General features: G+C 29.6%; 2 protein-coding genes and 1 long non-coding RNA gene across 7 annotated transcripts; 2 read left to right on the top strand and 1 right to left on the bottom strand.

The window, feature by feature from the left end:
* Positions 1–171: 171 nt before the first annotated feature.
* LOC130450351 (synaptic vesicle glycoprotein 2B-like) lies at positions 172–6,589 on the top strand. Its single transcript, XM_056788703.1, has 11 exons — positions 172–459; positions 1,233–1,433; positions 1,891–2,053; positions 2,174–2,352; positions 2,714–2,898; positions 3,083–3,246; positions 4,258–4,405; positions 5,159–5,273; positions 5,615–5,774; positions 6,209–6,336; positions 6,470–6,589. The coding sequence occupies exons 1-11, from the start codon at positions 375–377 to the stop codon at positions 6,523–6,525; spliced, it is 1,584 nt and encodes a 527-aa protein (XP_056644681.1). The 5' UTR covers positions 172–374; the 3' UTR covers positions 6,526–6,589.
* Positions 2,939–6,192, bottom strand: LOC130450355 (uncharacterized). Of its 3 annotated transcripts, XR_008910570.1 has the most exons (4): positions 5,851–6,192; positions 4,271–4,678; positions 3,749–4,054; positions 2,939–3,164 (listed from the first exon to the last, which is right to left on the bottom strand). It is a non-coding gene; the product is annotated as an uncharacterized LOC130450355 (long non-coding RNA). The 3 variants fall into 3 exon arrangements; XR_008910569.1 differs by lacking the exon at positions 5,851–6,192 and having other exon boundaries at positions 2,940–3,164; positions 4,271–5,617; XR_008910571.1 differs by lacking the exon at positions 4,271–4,678 and having other exon boundaries at positions 2,941–3,164.
* A 127-nt stretch (positions 6,590–6,716) lies between the features above and the next one.
* Positions 6,717–12,819, top strand: LOC130450349 (uncharacterized). 3 transcript variants are annotated; one of them, XM_056788695.1, is made up of 8 exons: positions 6,717–7,181; positions 7,235–7,290; positions 7,411–7,631; positions 7,979–8,113; positions 8,576–9,978; positions 10,145–10,352; positions 10,418–10,590; positions 11,316–12,819. In XM_056788695.1, the coding sequence occupies exons 3-8, from the start codon at positions 7,598–7,600 to the stop codon at positions 12,183–12,185; spliced, it is 2,823 nt and encodes a 940-aa protein (XP_056644673.1). In that variant the 5' UTR covers positions 6,717–7,181; positions 7,235–7,290; positions 7,411–7,597; the 3' UTR covers positions 12,186–12,819. The 3 variants fall into 3 exon arrangements, with proteins under 3 accessions (XP_056644673.1, XP_056644676.1, XP_056644675.1); XM_056788698.1 differs by having other exon boundaries at positions 7,172–7,290; positions 7,985–8,113; XM_056788697.1 differs by lacking the exon at positions 6,717–7,181 and having other exon boundaries at positions 7,258–7,290; positions 7,535–7,631.
* The last annotated feature ends 5,530 nt before the right edge of the window (positions 12,820–18,349 follow it).

The raw sequence follows: 18,349 nt of genomic DNA on the forward strand, positions 1-18,349 counted from the left end.
TTATATCAAGAAAAAATAATATATAATGTTAATCGAGTTATGACAAACAAAACAATTACAAAAAGTTGGGAATATACTGCCAATTAAAAAAAATTGTATTCTTTTATAACCTACTGTATGCATATATGTACAATATTAATGTGACAATTTTGTAACGATTAACTCCTTACAATAATAATAATTTTATCAGTAATTATTATAAAATCACTTCAATCAATAATCTGCAATAAATAATTAAAATTCAAAATATCGACTAAATATGTAATCGTTTTTATCTTTTCCTACAATCATTGACATTCGAAAGTGGTGTAATTATCTGTAATGAACCATGTTTAAGTAGTAATTTACTTTTAATTTGTAAGTATTTAGTGACAATGGATGAAAGTAAAAATAAAATTTCACTGAGAACTATAAAACTCATTGAGGGGGAAGATGACAGACTATACAATTCAAATCAAGGTAAAAAATATAGTTATATCTATATTAACGTCGCTTCTAAGCCTCATTTTGAGATTGGGTAAATTAGAAGAACGACACAAAGTTATTTTGCTCACTTTATATATTTAAAACAGGTCGTCACTTAATAAAATTTAACAATCCCTGTATTTACTATTTGAATTACTTCAAATGAAATTTTAAATTACGTAAACACTTTATAAACATACTGGGAATAAGATTTGTTACACGGTTATGCATACTGAAATACAAACCAGCACTTTGATCATAATAACGTCGTTAATTGACGCCATATTGTATTGATAAAAACCATAGATAAATAACCTTTATATACGAATTATTATTTTGACAACAAAGAAGCGATAATATAAAGTTGAATAGTGTTTTTAAAGTTTTTTTTAATGTTGTAGTTCAGATTTTCTCATTTATAACAACTTAAGGAGTCAATGAACTCTGTATAATCGATTAGATATATGTTACGCGGGGATTTTAAATATGGACGTTAATAAACATGAGAAATCGAAATTAAAATGAACATCTGAATCAATATACCAATAAACCAATTCGATTGTATGAAAATAAAATGATTTTGGTCGAATTTATATTGAGAAACTTTGTTTGGATTGTCGAAACAGCTGTTCAATTGATGTCTGTACTCGTTTGTTTTTTATAACCTCACAGAGTATTAGAAGTTTGACAATCCTCATAAGTTACGCGTTTATTTATATCTTGTTCACAAATATACAGTGTGATTCATTAATAATTGAATCTTTTAGATGTACCCAGAACATTCGAGGAAGCTATTACTGCTACCGGATTTGGAAAATACAATTATATTCTATTATTAGTTATTCTTTTTCCATGTACAGTTATAATGACAGAAACCGTAGGAGTTAACTATATAGTTCCTATGGCCGAATGCGATTTAAATCTTTCATTAGAAGATAAAGGCATTTTGAATGGTGCCATATTTATAGGTTTGTAACAATTTTCTTTTAGTTTAATGATAAAAATGAATTAAATTTTAAAAGAAAGGTTATAATAATGTTTTAAATTCAAACAAACTGTGTTTTTATATCTAGCAACGTTGTTCAAATGTAACCTATAGTGTATTAATACCATAGATAAAATAATAAAAATAGAGAGAGCGATGTATAGATGACCGGCTGGCAGAGAGAAAAAGAGCATCTATATATCATTCTCTATTTCTCTCTAATCTACTCTGATTGGATCGAAATGACGTCCAAGGAAATTCACATTTTTATTTCATTGGCTAGTAAAGAGAGATGGAAAATAAACCGATGTTCGTTCTATTGGGTCGAATAGTACAATTTCACTACAATATGTCATTTTTTCTATGGTGATGTAATCCCTCTATGCCCAACTTTTGTTGTTGTTTACATATACATATAAATACGAAAAAATATATTTTAGGCATGATTACAAGTGGATTGTTTTGGGGATATTTATGTGATGCTTTGGGTAGGAAAAAGATCATAGTCTACGGTTATTTATTTACCGGATTATTTTCACTAGTAGCAGCCCTATCTGCTAGTAAGGAAGTATTAATTGTATCCAAATTTATGTCCGGTTTAATGTGAGTAGATTTATAATCAATTAATTATTTACTTGTGATAGTTTCATAATAACAGAATCGTCCATCTCTATTCTTAAGTGACGAAAGTAGACATGGCTTGGCAACCGATTTAATTTTTAGTTTGAATGGGCCTTATTCCGCTACGACATCTCACATTACAGAATTTCATTCTTCTAAATACAGGGGAACCGTTCACATGATACGAGGAACATTTTTTAGCGTCATCAATTTATGTTTGCCTATAATGGCATGGGGAATTTTACCTAGACAGATAAATATTTCCGTTTTCGGATATTTCGGTAACAAGTTTGATTTATTTTTGTGATTGTGCACTGTTGAAGCGTACATTGTTAAATACAGGGTGGTTCACGCAAGTTTAGAAGAGTCATTTGATAAATTGTAGAATTTTATTGATAATACAGAGTGAAATTTAATAATTATTAGTTTTGATCATGAAACTATGAATAAAAAATCTACTAGCAACATATTAACAAAAAAAAAACGGTTGAAATCTTTCAACTCTTATAAACCTTCACTGATCAAAAACAAACCATCGAGTCTTATGCGCATATTCTCGAGTGGAGCATGCTCACAAGCGTCAATTTATGTTTGTGCTTTACGCTCATGCGCATTCAACGAAACTAATTACATTGATTTCAGTTTTAAAGTCCTGGAACGTATTTATGTTAGTATGCGCTTCCTTTCCAATAATTTCCGGATTATTATATATGTTTCTACCAGAAAGTCCGAAATTTCTGATGACTATGGGTAAAAATAGAGAAGCACTAGCCGTTATGCAAAATGTATACGCTGTAAATAGTAGAAAAACCAAGGAAGATTTTCCGGTAAGTGGAAAAACTTAGGTACTTTCCCTGGCTTCATTTTATTGGACTTTGTTAACGGGGAAAAAGGAGAAATGTCAGAGGATTCGACTGAATTAACGTTATCAGGAAAGAAGAAATCTATTTGTAATTTTTCATTGTTTAATTATTACACCCTGTATAATTAATACATATCAAATTTTCATAGGTTAAAACTTTGGTTAAAGAAGCGAACATGAATATGTCGACAAGTCGGATAGAATTGGCAACAGCGTTAAGTAACGGATGGTCTGAAATGAAAACGATACTAAAAAGGCCCCATATTTCAAATATGATGCTAGCTTCTTTTAATGCATTTTCACTTGTTATTAGGTAAAAATTGTTATTTTAATCGTTAATTTGTGGTGTGTACAACATTTAGCAGAAAAAACATTTTAAATTCGTGCTAAAATGTTCCTCATAGTAATGGAGTTGCTACTAACGTAAAAAAAATTTGAACACGTGTGTTTACTAATATGAATTTCAAGGTGTACACTGAGAAAACGTGTCATCTACTATATATTTTTATCCTGTTTACGTTGCTAACATATCTCGTGTTGAACGTCTTGATATCGTTATTTACATTTTTTTATTTCAGTTCTTACTTATTATTTTATATATATATATATATATATATATATATATATATATATATATATATATATATATATATATATATATGTATTTATTATAAAAAATAGATCATATTGATTGTGAAAACTGAGAATTTTTTTGTGTAACAAGTAATAAAATATAATGATACACTACATTCATTCATTAACCTCAATTCACTAGTTTGTTCAAGTACTTAGAATACAATGGATGTTATACTTACTTTTGCACGTTTACGTATTGATCTCGATTTCTATTTTCTAAAAACATGGTGAACTACACTAATTCCACTACTTTCAAAAATGAAAAACAACACAAACAACTCACAGCACACATGACATATAACATCCAAGATGGCGGATATGACCATAAACAAATGACAGTTAACAGATAGAGTCACTTCCATTGACATTCAAGTTAGCGGACATCCCCACTCCTTATGACGTACTACCGTTCTATAATTCGCTTTGTTTATCATGTTGCCATGTTGTTTTATAAGCCGCATTTTCTTATTCCAAGTTCTTCCTTACTAAAACAAAGAAATTCAACTGTTTTTAAATCTTTATTAGTTGTTTCAACAGATAAACTCGAGGAAATATGTTATCAATTCTAATTATCGCTAACGAAGGATACGTTTTCATATACAGGGTGTTACGTAAATATATAATAGAATAAAAAAAATTTTCAAGGTTTTATAGAATAAATCTGTTATTTAACACGTTTTCTTTTCAGTTTAAATACTTACAAATTCTGGCTTCCTAGTATTTTCCAGGCTATAAGTGATTACCAGAATAGTCATAATGGAACCAGCAGTAGTATGTGCGTTATGTTGGAAGAATTAAAAGAAACAAATGTTACATCTACGCAAAGTTGTTCGGTGGTAAATATTTCACTATTAAAATAGTTTCAGCAAACGGTGTTAAATGAAACGCTTCCAATTTCATTTTCTCTTGACAATTTTAAACTGTTTCTACAGTAATCTACTCTTAAATTCATATATCAATTTCCTTTGAGGAAAATATGTGGAGAACAAGTCAACTTCCTATTTTATTGGTACGTTCTGCTTTTCTGCTTTGTTGAAACACTTCCAGAATATTCCATGGCTGTTTAGTCGAACAGGTGAAGCCCAAGTGCCAAGGGAAAGAAGAATAACCTTGCAACAGTTCAAAAACATTCCATAATATGCTTAAACACATTTGCAAATTACAATATTCCATGGCTGTGCAGTCATATAGGGGATGACTAGGGGCCAAGTTAAAGAAGAATTACGTTATTCACTTCATTTTCCAGATTAATAATATGGGTTGAATGGATTGCTTTAATGAAACTAAATTTAAAATTAACTAATCATGTTGATTGATAATTCGATTTGATTTTGTTAGCCGTGATTGATTCTCGAACAAATTCTTGTTCAACTGTTTTTTTTTGGGTTATTTGTTGTTATTTTCTCTCCAGTTATTCCTATTTGCTTTATTTTATCTTCTTGCTTATCCTACATTTGTAATAATTGAATCATTTGGATTTTTCTTCTTGAATTCACTATTTTAAGTCATTGTTATTACTTGGTACTCTTATGTTCACTTTTCCCGCAACTCTTTTGATATTTAACTTTATTTGATCTTTTATGTTGTAGGATCTGAATAATTTTTCAGTTTATCTCAATACTTTTATAGTAGCATCAGCTAGAGTTGTAGTTTTTCTTTGTGCCGGGACGTTAGTGAGAGTTGTAGGATTAAAAAAATTGAACAGTAAGTATTGTTCGAGAAAATAATTATTATAAACTTTAAATTATCAATCAACTAATTCGATAGAAAATATAATATTTAAGGCAGATGCTATCAATCGAATAATAAAAGCCTTATGTAATATAATAAACATTTGACTTGGTTTATTAAATAACATCGTGTTCAATCCAATCATTCTTGGATTGGACACAGCGAAACTTCCTCAATAACCAGAAATTCTTTAATTGGGGATTCTAGTAAGAAAAGGTTTACTTGAAACACCCGGTATAATGTTATTAGTATATTTTGATTAGCTAAATCTAGCAGCATGTACCCCCATTTTTTAAATTATTATTTATTTTCAGTTATTTTAATTTTTATATGCTCATCGTCGTTGTTTTGCGTATATTTTGCTAGAAGTTCTCAAGTAGTCACTGCACTAACTGCTGTAGGGACAGCAATCGGCAGTGTTCCTGAAAATTTGCTGGTTACAATCACTCTAGAATTATTTCCCACTTCTTTAAGGTAAACTTTCACAAATACATATATTTCAAATATGATTTATACACAGTAATTAAAAAAAATATTTTTTTATACTTACCTCGTATAATCAAGAATTCAAATATGTTGCAATTAATCCAAAGATTAAAATAAATTCAAACTACTTAACGTAAACTTTTAATTTTCAATGACTAAGATATCGACATAACGTGAGGTTAAATCTATATTTTTGTTTCTTCTTTTTTGCTTCCAAGGCCTGTATGCAAGTGCATCTATCAGCGCTGTGTCTGTGTTACTGGTTATCCTTAGTGACGTAACACCAAAAATCTTCTTTCTTTTGAAATTTATTGACATTGTTACTGTATACAACAAACATGAATTTAAGCTCGTATTAGACTTTATGTGCATACTGTATAACGAAAAAAAATCTATAGATGTTATTACTTATTAAATTCTAGAACAATTGCTCTATCAATACATTTGACGGCACAACGTACAGGAACGGTAGTAGGAAATCTCTTTTTTCCTTATTTGATGCAATTAGGATGTTTACCTCCATTTTTATTTATTGGAATATTTTCAGCAGGTACGACAATTTGATAATTTTTATTTTTATACCATGGGAATATCAATTGTTCTAATTAGAATGTACCAAGATCATAAATAGAACAAAAATTTTTTTATCACCCTATATAATAAATTTTTATTATCTTTTTCAGCTTGTGGAATATTTTCTTTTTTATACGCTGACGTAGAAAACAAACCTTTGCGTTAATGAATTTCCATCAACTGTTTTATATTATGATTGAATATAAATATATAATTGATTTAGTCTTAAATTATTTTTTACTTACATCTTCCTTGGCTGTATTTTGATTAGTTTTTGAACTATATGAATTTTAATAAAAATGGATTTTGTTGGTGAAATTATTAGAAAATTTATTAAATTAGGTTAGGTTAGATGGTATCATATGAAAATTCGTAGTATTGGAAAAAAATTAGTTCAAAATCCTCCGTATTAGAGAAAATCTTCTACTTCTGGCAACACTGACAAATAACTGTTATGGTTGCATATTACTGTCAGCAAGTTGCTATGTTGTCCGATTGTTTGGAAAGTCGACGTATTTAGGAAGGTGTTGAATTCAGTGAAAGTTATGCCTTTTAGCATAACAACTTTAGCAATCCTGTGAAATTAAAATGCAGAATGCAATGGACTTGCAGATCAAAATGTTGTTTAATACATTTAACAAATCAAAATGAACGTCTTTGATATATTACATACGTTGTATTCTACATCACTTTGTATAATTATAATATCCTCATCATTTAACGATATCACGTAATTAACTATACGTCCTAAATGGCTCAAAGTCCAACAATACAATAGACAAAGTTTACAACGTCGAACAAGATGTCAATAATAAACACAAGGTAAGGTCAGGTAACATAACCTATGATATAACTGAAGTTTGGTTGTTTTTAAGGTTATATCCGATTAGCTGTAATCCCTTTGGTTTTATTATTAATATACTATAAATTTGTGAGTATTATTTATCAGAAGCACTTAAGAAATTGTAGCAACCATTTCCATAAATATTTTATTGAATAATATTCCTTATACCATCATTTTTTTTTTCAAAATAATTCCTTTAATCTTCAGGTAAATGTATTGGTTTGTATGGCAAGTTATTATAGATCACGTCAATCGAAAGACGATTGCTATTTATCAAAAAAACAGATTTCTCATGATAGTTTAGATTTAAAAACCAGTCTACAACTTTTAGTTTGAAAAAATTTCATAACGAGACTTAAATTAGTTTAGAAATGAAAAGTTGAGAAGTCTTACCATGCAGTGCAATACAGAACAAATTAGTACTAAGGGTAAGTACAAATTTGACATGCACATTTCAAGAAAATTCTCCACATTTGTAGTTCATATTTCAGTGAGTTTATTCATTAGCTAATGTGTTAATCGTAAATATATTGTTTATATGTATTCTCTTTCTAAAACTGCTTTATTATTCTCGTTGTTATTTTCTATGTATACTCCTAATTTTCTGCTTATCAAATTTTTGTTAATTTTTTTAAATACAGAATGCAAAAATCTCATTTCCAAAGCAGTATTAACAACAAAAACTAGATATATGGTAGGTTATGTTTTATTGTTCATAAAATAAATAGAGGAAGAACAGAAATAAATTCAAATCTTTGATTAGGTTTTGTTTTAGGAACAGAAGTTGCTGAAAGTGATTCCGTTAATCTCAAACTTGAACAAGTGTTGAAAAAATTGCTAGAACCAAATTTTAAACTCCAGAATAATGATTATCTCAATTTACTATTCACACACTTAATTAATCGAAAAGGTTTGTTTACTTATTTATTTATTATATTGTAATTTTATATAATTCTTCATTCTACTTCTTTATAATTAGAAATGTGCTTTTGTAGAACTTAAATTACATCATATTTAGATAATTATTTATAATTTTACTACACTTTAGTCATACAGGGTTGTCTTTCAAGACCTGGGGGCCCTTTTCTAAAAAAAATGGTTCTGAGTATACAAGATTGCATAATCTTTTGAAAGAAAAAAATTAATTTGTGCTTGATTAAGTTTCATGTAAAAAAGAAATTTTTGTATCGAAACAATTTTTTATTGATACATTGATTAAATAAAATTTGTTTAAATGATATTTGGTCTTTAAGGGCCCTCCAGAGCCTGGGACCTTAGACCTGTACCTATGCATAAAGACGGACTCTTAGTCCTGTTTTTCTCATCGTAGCTTGAAATAATAATCAAAATACTTGTTTTAATTTATTTACAGATAGCAAATCAACCCTTAATCAAAAACTAGTTACCGAAGGAATTTTAGAACAGTGGATTGGAGATAGTTTTATAGAATTTGAGAGGAATAAAGATTCTCAAAACTCAACACTTCTAACGTTTGTTCTAAATGTTACAAGATGTGTTTGTAAAAAAGAACAATCGTTTAATAACTTGAATGAAAAAGGAATTTTTGAACGTTTAATAAAAATAACTGGAAACGTATGTAAATCAAATGTAATAACAGCTTTAATAAAATTGCTTGCAGATTTTTTAGACCATCCATCTGGAGTACAATGGGTGTTATCAACTAATCATTGGAAGTTGGTTGTCGATATAATATTGAACGATGGTACGATTTATGCTTATAAAGAAGGATATATATTTATCAACAAATTATTACAGAGATCCTTCGTAATTAATCAGCCTTTTTGTATAAACATATTTAGATACATTCTTACCCCATTGGAAGAGATATCGAATACCGTTTCTGAAATTCAAAACAAACATTTATCATCAATTCTACGATTCGTAACTGAAATTTTAGTGATACTATTTAAATCAGATTCTTCAGTAAATTCGAACAGGATTATTTCAATCTGTATAGATAATACCGAACTGGAAAAAAAATCAAAACAACTTATTAGTACTACAGATAATCTGGAGTTGAGAAGTGCCTTGTATCGAATAGTTATTTTCCTCGGTTTGTTCAATTTAAAATTGAAATTATGTGAACAAAATATAAAAATCGAGAAGGATACCTCTTCGGAGATTCTAGATATTTTATACGAGGCTGCTAATAATGTATCCGTATCCGGTATGTCACAGTTATTGTTTTCCACTTTACATACATGGAGCGAAATCAAAAAGAGCCTACCGCATCCTATCAGGATATCAATTTCGTTCGAAGATCAATTATTAGCTATACAACTGATGCCTATGTACACAATATTCGTTAAAACAATTGGATTCAATGTTTATACAAGCGATTGCGAAGATAGTTTCAGATACTTATTCATATCGAAACTTGTTGATAGATTATACCCGAAAACAGTAAGGATCAAATATAAATGGCAGAACTATTTACTGGACAATTATTCTATTAGTAATGGAATATTATCTTTGAAATATTTTATGCATTCCAAACAGTTTTATTCCAAAGAAAACGCTGTACTTATATTTCAAATGATGATTTATTTGATGCACGATTTGAACACCACTCTTAAAGAAAAACCAGAATTGCAGTTGCAGTTTGTTAACGTACCGGAATACTTGGAATTGCATCTTAAAGTGATTGGAATCATTATCGAGGAGTTTAAACTGACATTCAGGGACTCCATTGAATCACTATGCGTTTTAAATATAGTGTACAACTTGCTGGATGGATTAATATGGCCAACCAAGGTAAGATAACTCAGTTATTATAACTATTGGTATATTTAGAGATCTTTTTTAAGATAAATAACTTCAGGGTATCGTTCGGGATCTGTTTTTGCTTCTTTTTCAATAGTTCATCAAAAAAAAAAAAAAACATAAGGAAGGTTTGAATTTGATTATTTTGATTTTTCAGATAGTGGTTGCTGCTTTAAAACTTGCCGAAACAGGAATTTCGAAATATATGACTTTTCAGATGTCTCTTTATATCGATGATAAGCAAGGTTCTATTATAGGCAGACTTCCTGCTTTACTTCGAATTAAATTACATGACGGAGCATGGGAGGTCCGTGATAGTGCTATCGAAGTTCTACAGTCACTATTTGTAACAGCAAATAACACAGGTGGGGTGGTTTTTTTTGGATTTGTCATTTTTCATGTACTAACTTACTTTTTTTTGTATTTTTAGAAAGTAGTGCTTACAAAAAATTATTACTGGAAAACGATTTACCTTGTTTGATGATAAAAATGGGAACCGATGATGGTAATTCATTCGTTAGAGCTACTGCTTTGAGGTGTATACAGAAAACCGTTGAAATTCCTGAATTTTGGGAGGCTTTGACACAATCATTTGATATTTATGTAAGTAATTTTTAGAATTTTCCAAATAATTAGTTTCCGGGTAGAATAATTTTATGAATTCATTAAAATTAAATATTATTTGACATTTTTTTGGTAATTTTAGATCCATTCCTTCTTTTTTGTTTATTAAATTGGTAGTAAGTTGATACTATTGGACTTAGAATTAGTATTTAAATCATAATTGCTTTTTATGTGTCATAAATCATCTACTCTAGACCTTTACAGGCTAATTCTGTGGCATTAAAATCACCATTGTTGTAGTTTTCACTAAAAGTAATTCAAAATACCTATAATTTGATTTTAATTCATTAAAAGGATCAATATTTGATTATTTCAAAAGAAAAGTAGTTTTTTTCTTATTTTTCTCAAAATTTTACCCAAATCTCAGTCAAATTTTACGATTCTAAGCCATTTCGGTGTAAAAAGTCTCCTACCTTTGTGAAAAATCTTAAAATTTGTTATTTTTGTTACTAAAACTGCTTCAACAGACCCACCAAACCATTTGAGCATGGCAACTGTTATTTTAAGGTTTCAATCCCTTATGTGGACAACAGTTAATGGTTTATATTTTGCAGTCTTCTCCAAAATTAATCGAATTATTGTATAGGATAAACTTTTTTCCTTATTTCACTTGAAATTTGCTCAAAATCACAATCAGATTGTATATTCTCAATAATTGATGTAAATAATGCGAATAACCTCAAAATTTGTAATTTTTCTTACAGTCAACCGTTTTGAGAGTATTGAAGCATGAAACGGAAGGTATTGTTCGTTGTGAAGCAGCTGCCCTTGTTTACTGTATATACCAACACCAGGAAATCCCAGTAAACGTTAAAAACGACGTCCTAGATGCCATGAGTCACGCAGTGGTTGCAGATCTCCATTGGGAAGTTAGAGTAAAAGCCATGCCTTTTTGGAAAAAAATCATCGATGATAGTTTAAGTGAACAAGGATTGATAGACGGTTCTTTTCCAAACGTGACTTTTTCTAAAGATTTAAGAAAAATAGTAACTTTGGATAGCGTGGAAATAAAAAAAAGTCTAGTTAGAGCTTTATGGGAATTATCGAAAGCCGGATGTTTATTTGTGTTTTATGAAGCGCTGCAGGATGAATGTGATATCGAAGTGGCTAAATCCGCTAATGAAAATGTCAAAGACTTCGTTAAATTGCTCAGAAAACATGAAGTTACCGTAGAAACTCTAAGGCTCTATACACCTTCCAAGTCACCTACGGATTTAATTACCAAAACTCCTGATGAACCACGCGATTCTTTCAATACCAATAACAGTGAAAACTCACTTAGAAATCAACAGATTTCTGATTCTATATTGGAAGATATTTTAGATACCAGAGATTTGAATTTATTAGAAACTGTTTTTAATAGTACGGATAAACCTGTTTTTGAAAATATCGAAACTAAACAACGAGAAGTTCTACAACCGGAATTGTTTTTAAATTTGGTTTACACAGATCTGGATAGTAGGCTTGATAATAAAACAACTTGGGTGGAAAAAATGGACGATTTTAAATCGTTGTTGGATGATATTTTGAAAGAATATGATTCCGAAGATGTAAATAGTTTGGACTGTTACTAAAATTGCAAAAAAATTTGAGTTTATAATAAAATAACCTAGGAATTATTGGTTTAAGATGATTCCATCACTAGTACTGGCTCTGGAGCGTGTGTCGTTCATCTAAGGTAAACAGGAGACACTTAGAAGGGATATATAGTGTTTCAAGGACGTGGGAACAAGGATTGTGTTGTTATCAATACTTCCATACAGAGTGATTATTGTAAATCATCCTCTTCTTAAAATGTCCCCAAATTTCATTAATTTTCATATTAATTCCACTATTTTTGAAACGTTATATTTTATGTTGAAATAATTTCTTTGTCGAACATATAAATCCCATGGAATATTGGGTTTTATTAGATTTGATATATAGAAGACAGGATGTTTCTTCAAAGCTATAAATTGTCCACAAAAACAAATTATATAAGCTGAAAAAAATTGTTAATCATCTGGTATTCATTAGAATATCAATTAGAATCCCAATATGTAATATTCATTATTACAAAAACTGTTTTTCCATATTTTTTCTCATGCTCAATTTATTTTTCAAAATTCAATTATTGTAACAATTTTTTTTAAAAATATGTTGTGAAACTAGTGTATAATTTATAATGTTTGTTAAATATTCTATTATTAATAAATATATACAATTGAATCGATTATTTTCTTTATTACCAACCTCATTAAAACAAATCTATACCAAAATGAAATACAAATACATCCCCATCTTTTTTTTCAACTAAAAATGTATTCAATTTGAAAACCTTCGTAAACAGTTAATACAATCCATGAATTCAGTTAATTCAATCCTTGGATTAATTATTTCATTAAATTGTAATACTTTGTGAATGTGATAAAGTTATTAAAAACAGTTTTCCGGTATGGAAATATAGAATTCATATTGAAATTACTCAAAATTAAAATGAAAAGTATTAGTTATAAGCTTGAAATCTTATAATAGTTAGTTATCTTTACTTTTTCAATGGTTAGTTTACTTTAGCAACTAGAAATGTAACCAGAAGATGATAGCCGACCAACATGCATAATCCACAAAATGTACTCAACACATGTTTACTTTTTATAATAAGATCTTTGTTATAACGATTTTTGTAATAAAATCTAGTCCAAGTTCGTTTGTGGGAAGTGTATTTTTCAAAATAAAACTAGTTTTTGAAAGTTTTAAAAGACATTTCGATATCTATTTCCAAAACTATATCTACATATTGAGGTTCAAATTCGATCCAGTTCAATCTCAATTTATAAAATACAATTAATATAGACGTTACTTTTGACACCAAAACAAATTATTTCAATAAACATTTACACAAAAAGACATAAAATCTTCCACTGCCCTCAATACTTTTGAAATTAACGGTTGTTCTATTTACGAAAATAATCTAATAAATTGTTTCATGGAAAAAAAAATATTTTATCATTTTAGAAGCTTTAAATGAAAAAACAAATAACTTTTGCATATATTTTTTACTAATTTAATTATTTATAATAAAAAGAAGTAAGAAAATATGTTGAAAATGTAGAAATTTAAGGTTATATACACTCCATTAAAGATGAATTCACTTAACCCTAATTTAATGGGAATTATCATTTAACTGAAATCATCATTATCACAGTATTATTTAGAATAAAATAACAATTTGAATGAAAAAAATCATTACCTCGTTTTTTCTTAAATTGTAGATTAACTTTCAAAACATCAGTTGGAAATTCACTGCCACGAGATTAAAATACCTCAATATTTCGCTGTTACGTGGTTAGTTTTACATATAATACAGCTTTATGATTAATTTATATGAGGAAATATGAAATTTGATTTTAAACAAAATTATATTACGATTGAACTTTGAATAAAATTGACAGTTCGGATAAAATTTGAAATAACCGACATATTTTGATGTCATAAGAGGTTAGACATTACAAATATAATCGCGCTGTTGCCAGATTTTCAGTCTTATAATCTTTTTAATAATTAACTGAAAATATCGATTATTTCGTAATTATAACTTTTCATCGATACTAAATTAAAATAAAAAATGTGAATTAGTTATTGGATAACAAAAAACTACGGAATTCTACACGACAACCGGTACATTAAATCATAGATATTTTAATCGGACAAAGGCCTCTGTAATCGGTAACATTTATTCACTAACAGTACAAGGCCCACATGTCCTTCGTATCCTTGTCGAAGAAAACCATAAAAAATAAAATAATGTCGAGTATATTCACTTCTCTCTGGTAGACCAGGTGGAAAATGAGCCGGGTGTTTATACCAGGTGAATTTTATCTAATTTTATACGGTCATAATTTGTAAATATACAGTGTGATTCTATTATGTACAAAATTTATCAATCAATTTATCAATTCACTGAGGCTCAAAGCTCAATGACCTTATACGGTGTCGACTTCCAGCAGCCGCTAAACTTAACAGAGCAAGCGTTGTCCATTAATCGCTTTTTTTTATCGGTCACTCTGTATATTATGAAATGACCACCTGTGTGTAGACAGTCACCTGGTGATTATTTACCACGGGGTCTGCGTCTACGTATAACTACCCTCATAATAAGAACTCGGTGAAGCGTTGAACCGTGAATCTCTTCAGGTAGTACCACGCCGGGTGTTGTTTGAGGGGGAGCGAGTTGAGGAAATTCAAATTGGTACGAGTGTTTGTGAAAACTCTCGTACACGTGCTAGAGTCGTAACACGTGACTGAATTAAATGATTCGTTCCATTCATCTTCGAAGCAAATATAAATAACAAAATATACATATTGGCAACATCGCTTTTAAACCGTCGTAGTAAACGTGATTTGGAGGCTTTAATTTTTCACCACAGCAACTTTTATTTCTTATAAATTTGAAATATTTGCGGAGTTACCAGCGGGTCTGCCATTATTTCTACACAGAAAAATATCTTTCTCATATTTAAGTCATTATTATGATTTTTATATTGAAAAAGGAATTTGACAGTTTCATAATAGTTAGCTTGTTGTAAATAGATTACAATGGAGTGCTCGAATCACAGAACTATATAACTAGATACTTCGAACAGTATCGGGTAGATTTGGATCGAAAATTTGACATGACAAAGTTTTATGTGAAATTGATAGTAAAAATTCGCTAAAATTGGGAAGATTTCCAGCATAAGCGATTTTATTTCTTATTAAAAACGCTCGTATAGCAGGTAATTTTTGTTTTACAATGTTTTTTGTTGTTATTAGGGGAAAATACTATCCCAGCACAAGCATACACAGAACTATAGAAATAACGAATTGCTCCGAACAGTTTTGGGTAGATTTAGATCGAAAATTTGACATGACACAGTTTTATGTTAAATTGATAGTGAAAATTCGCTAAAATTGGGAAGATTTTCAGCATAAGCGATTTTATTTCTTATTAAAAACGCTCGTATAGCAGGTAATTTTTGTTTTACAATGTTTTTTGTTGTTATTAGGGGAAAATACTATCCCAACACAAGCATACACAGAACTATAGAAATAACGAATTGCTCCGAACTGTTTTGGGTAGATTTAGATCGAAAATTTGACATGAAACTGTTTTATGTGAAATTGATAGTAAAAATTCGCTAAAATTGGGAAGATTTTCAGTATAAGCGATTTTATTTCTTATTAAAAACGCTCGTATAGCAGGTAATTTTTGTTTTACAATGTTTTTTGTTGTTATTAGGGGAAAATACTATCCCAGCACAAGCATACACAGAACTATAGAAATAACGAATTGCTCCGAACAGTATCGGGTAGATTTGGATCGAAAACTTAACGTGAGAATAAACAACTAGGTAATCTAAGAAAACAGCGTCAAAATGACAGCCGTGGGGTAAACAATCGACTTATTCGTATACCGCGTTAGATTTTTTCGATTTTTCCGGTAGTTCTGTACTTTTGTATTGTTTTTTTTGTTTTATTGTGTTTCGTGGACTACATAGATACTTTTTCGATCAGTTTCAGTGAAATTAATACCTCGAAAACAGTATTTTTCGTCAGTATGTAAGTAAGCTTTCAAGCAATTTATAAAAATTCGAAATAAATTGTCGTTTTTGCGTTCCAGCAAGGGCAAACTTGAAGTTGTAGGTGAATTTAATCCGTTTTCATTATATTTAGTATAACTTCAAAAACCACATAGAAACTTACAGCAAACGCATTTGTTTACCACACTCCGGCCATTTTTAAATAAACGTCAGCTGATTTTGACATTTTTTTGACATTTCGCGAGATTGCTCAATCAATAGTGAGAATTCTTTTAAATTAGGAATATCTGTGACATAAAAGATGTTTTTTTTTAATTAGGAACGATTTTACAGAAGATAATTTCGATTTTTTTATCGGTTCTTGGTATTGGGGGAAATAATTAGTAAAAAAAGCACAAATTACGAATATTTCCAGTCTTCTGATAGACCGGCCATCTCCCAATTCGACAATAACGGCAGCTTTCCAAATTTTAGTTAACCGAGGAGGCATTAAGTGCAATTCAACTCAAAAAAAAATAGACTATAATTTCATCGATTCTTTCTATAAAATATTTAAAGTGTTTGAAATAGCCTTGCATGTGTGTAAGTTCACTATCGGCGCGTATAGATGACTCAGCGTTAGCTTTCAAAGAATTACAATGGAAAAACAGAATAAGTACTTGGAAAATTCGATACACTCAACAATGTATCCATAAAAGTTTCCACTGAATTATAACAAATCGCTTTTTATCGCGAATAGAATTTTTGAGGAACAATTCAAGACGCCCATCTTTGAAAAAACTGTTTTTGAACAGACCAAACCAGTCGTTTGTTATATTCATTCACATTTTCCACATTTTCGTTAGTTGTTACGCGTACCGGTGGTTCAGAACGCAGCGCGTCGGCAACAGAGCCCGTTTTTAAGAATTTCTGGTACCTTTTCCACGCTATCGGAACGATTTGTTCCAATATGGCTTCACAGATATTAAACACCCGATATATAGCCCTGATCTGTCCCCATCTGATTATTTGTTGTTCGCAAAGCTGATTGCCGAGTTAAAAGGTAAAATAATGATTTTTTGGTTTTGAAAAATGGGTAGTTTTCTTATTTATTGACTTTTATTTCTATTTACGTTTTAAGGACAATAATTTGCTGTTTCGATTCGAAATAATCGATGTTTTTACAATAGCCGGCAACCTATTTTTTGAATTTTGAAAGTGTTCATCAATTTTCTTCGTTTAAAATGATTAAATTCGTTACTGACACCGGTTGTCGCAGTTTGTTGAACATGACGGTGGTGGTCTGGCGTGCTTTGATCCCTTTCAGGTGTTTCAGTATACTTCAGGCGCGCTTCAGGGTATCGCCGCGTATAATTTAGTGATAATTTTTCGTTATTTGTGTAATACAGTTCATTATCTTGACGTATGTTTTGATTATTTTTTCGTATTAAGTGAGAAGATGTGGAAGAAACGATAAATAGTCGGTAAGAATGATTTTTTTTTATATAGAAATATATTTTCGTCCGTATTTTCGCCTACAAATACGAAATTGAACATTTAATTGTGAAAATCGTGAATTTTTATAGTTTACGTAACCTCAAATTAGGTATCGTATTTAGGGATATTAATAAATGGAGAATCGTATCAGAAAATAATTTTATTAAGTGAAATCTAAACATTATACAGTAAACTGTCGTGTAATTTTCGATATGAAGGTCATTTTGTAATTATTTATTTCAATTTGAACATCTCCTTGTTATTACTATTTTTAAAATGAAAAATTTGAGACCACCTCGTATTTATATGCACTTTTTAGCGATGCTTTTTTACCATTGTTAGTTATACGTTTCTAACGTTTCTTATTTTTGCTCTGTATTTTTGAAATCGTGTCACCAAACGTGTAATAATTTTTCCACATCATCATTGTCATGATGTATCGTTCAATTTATTGTTATGGACTCAATGAATATGGTGTCAAATTAGAAGACCGATCACTAGTTGCATTAAACGGATATTTAAATGTTGGTAATAAAGGCAGAAGCTCCATCTATGTGTGTTCTAGTTTGTTTCCAGTTTTGGCTACAACAATTTCGATATATTTCACTAAACGTTGGCGTATCAAAAAGCAAAATCTTCCTTTTGATTCAATCTTTCGATTGGTTTAAATCGTGTGAAAATCCGTCAATTAGTTTCCGAATTAT

This window comes from Diorhabda sublineata, chromosome 11 (assembly GCF_026230105.1).
Source record: "Diorhabda sublineata isolate icDioSubl1.1 chromosome 11, icDioSubl1.1, whole genome shotgun sequence".
Classification (NCBI taxonomy): domain Eukaryota; kingdom Metazoa; phylum Arthropoda; class Insecta; order Coleoptera; family Chrysomelidae; genus Diorhabda; species Diorhabda sublineata.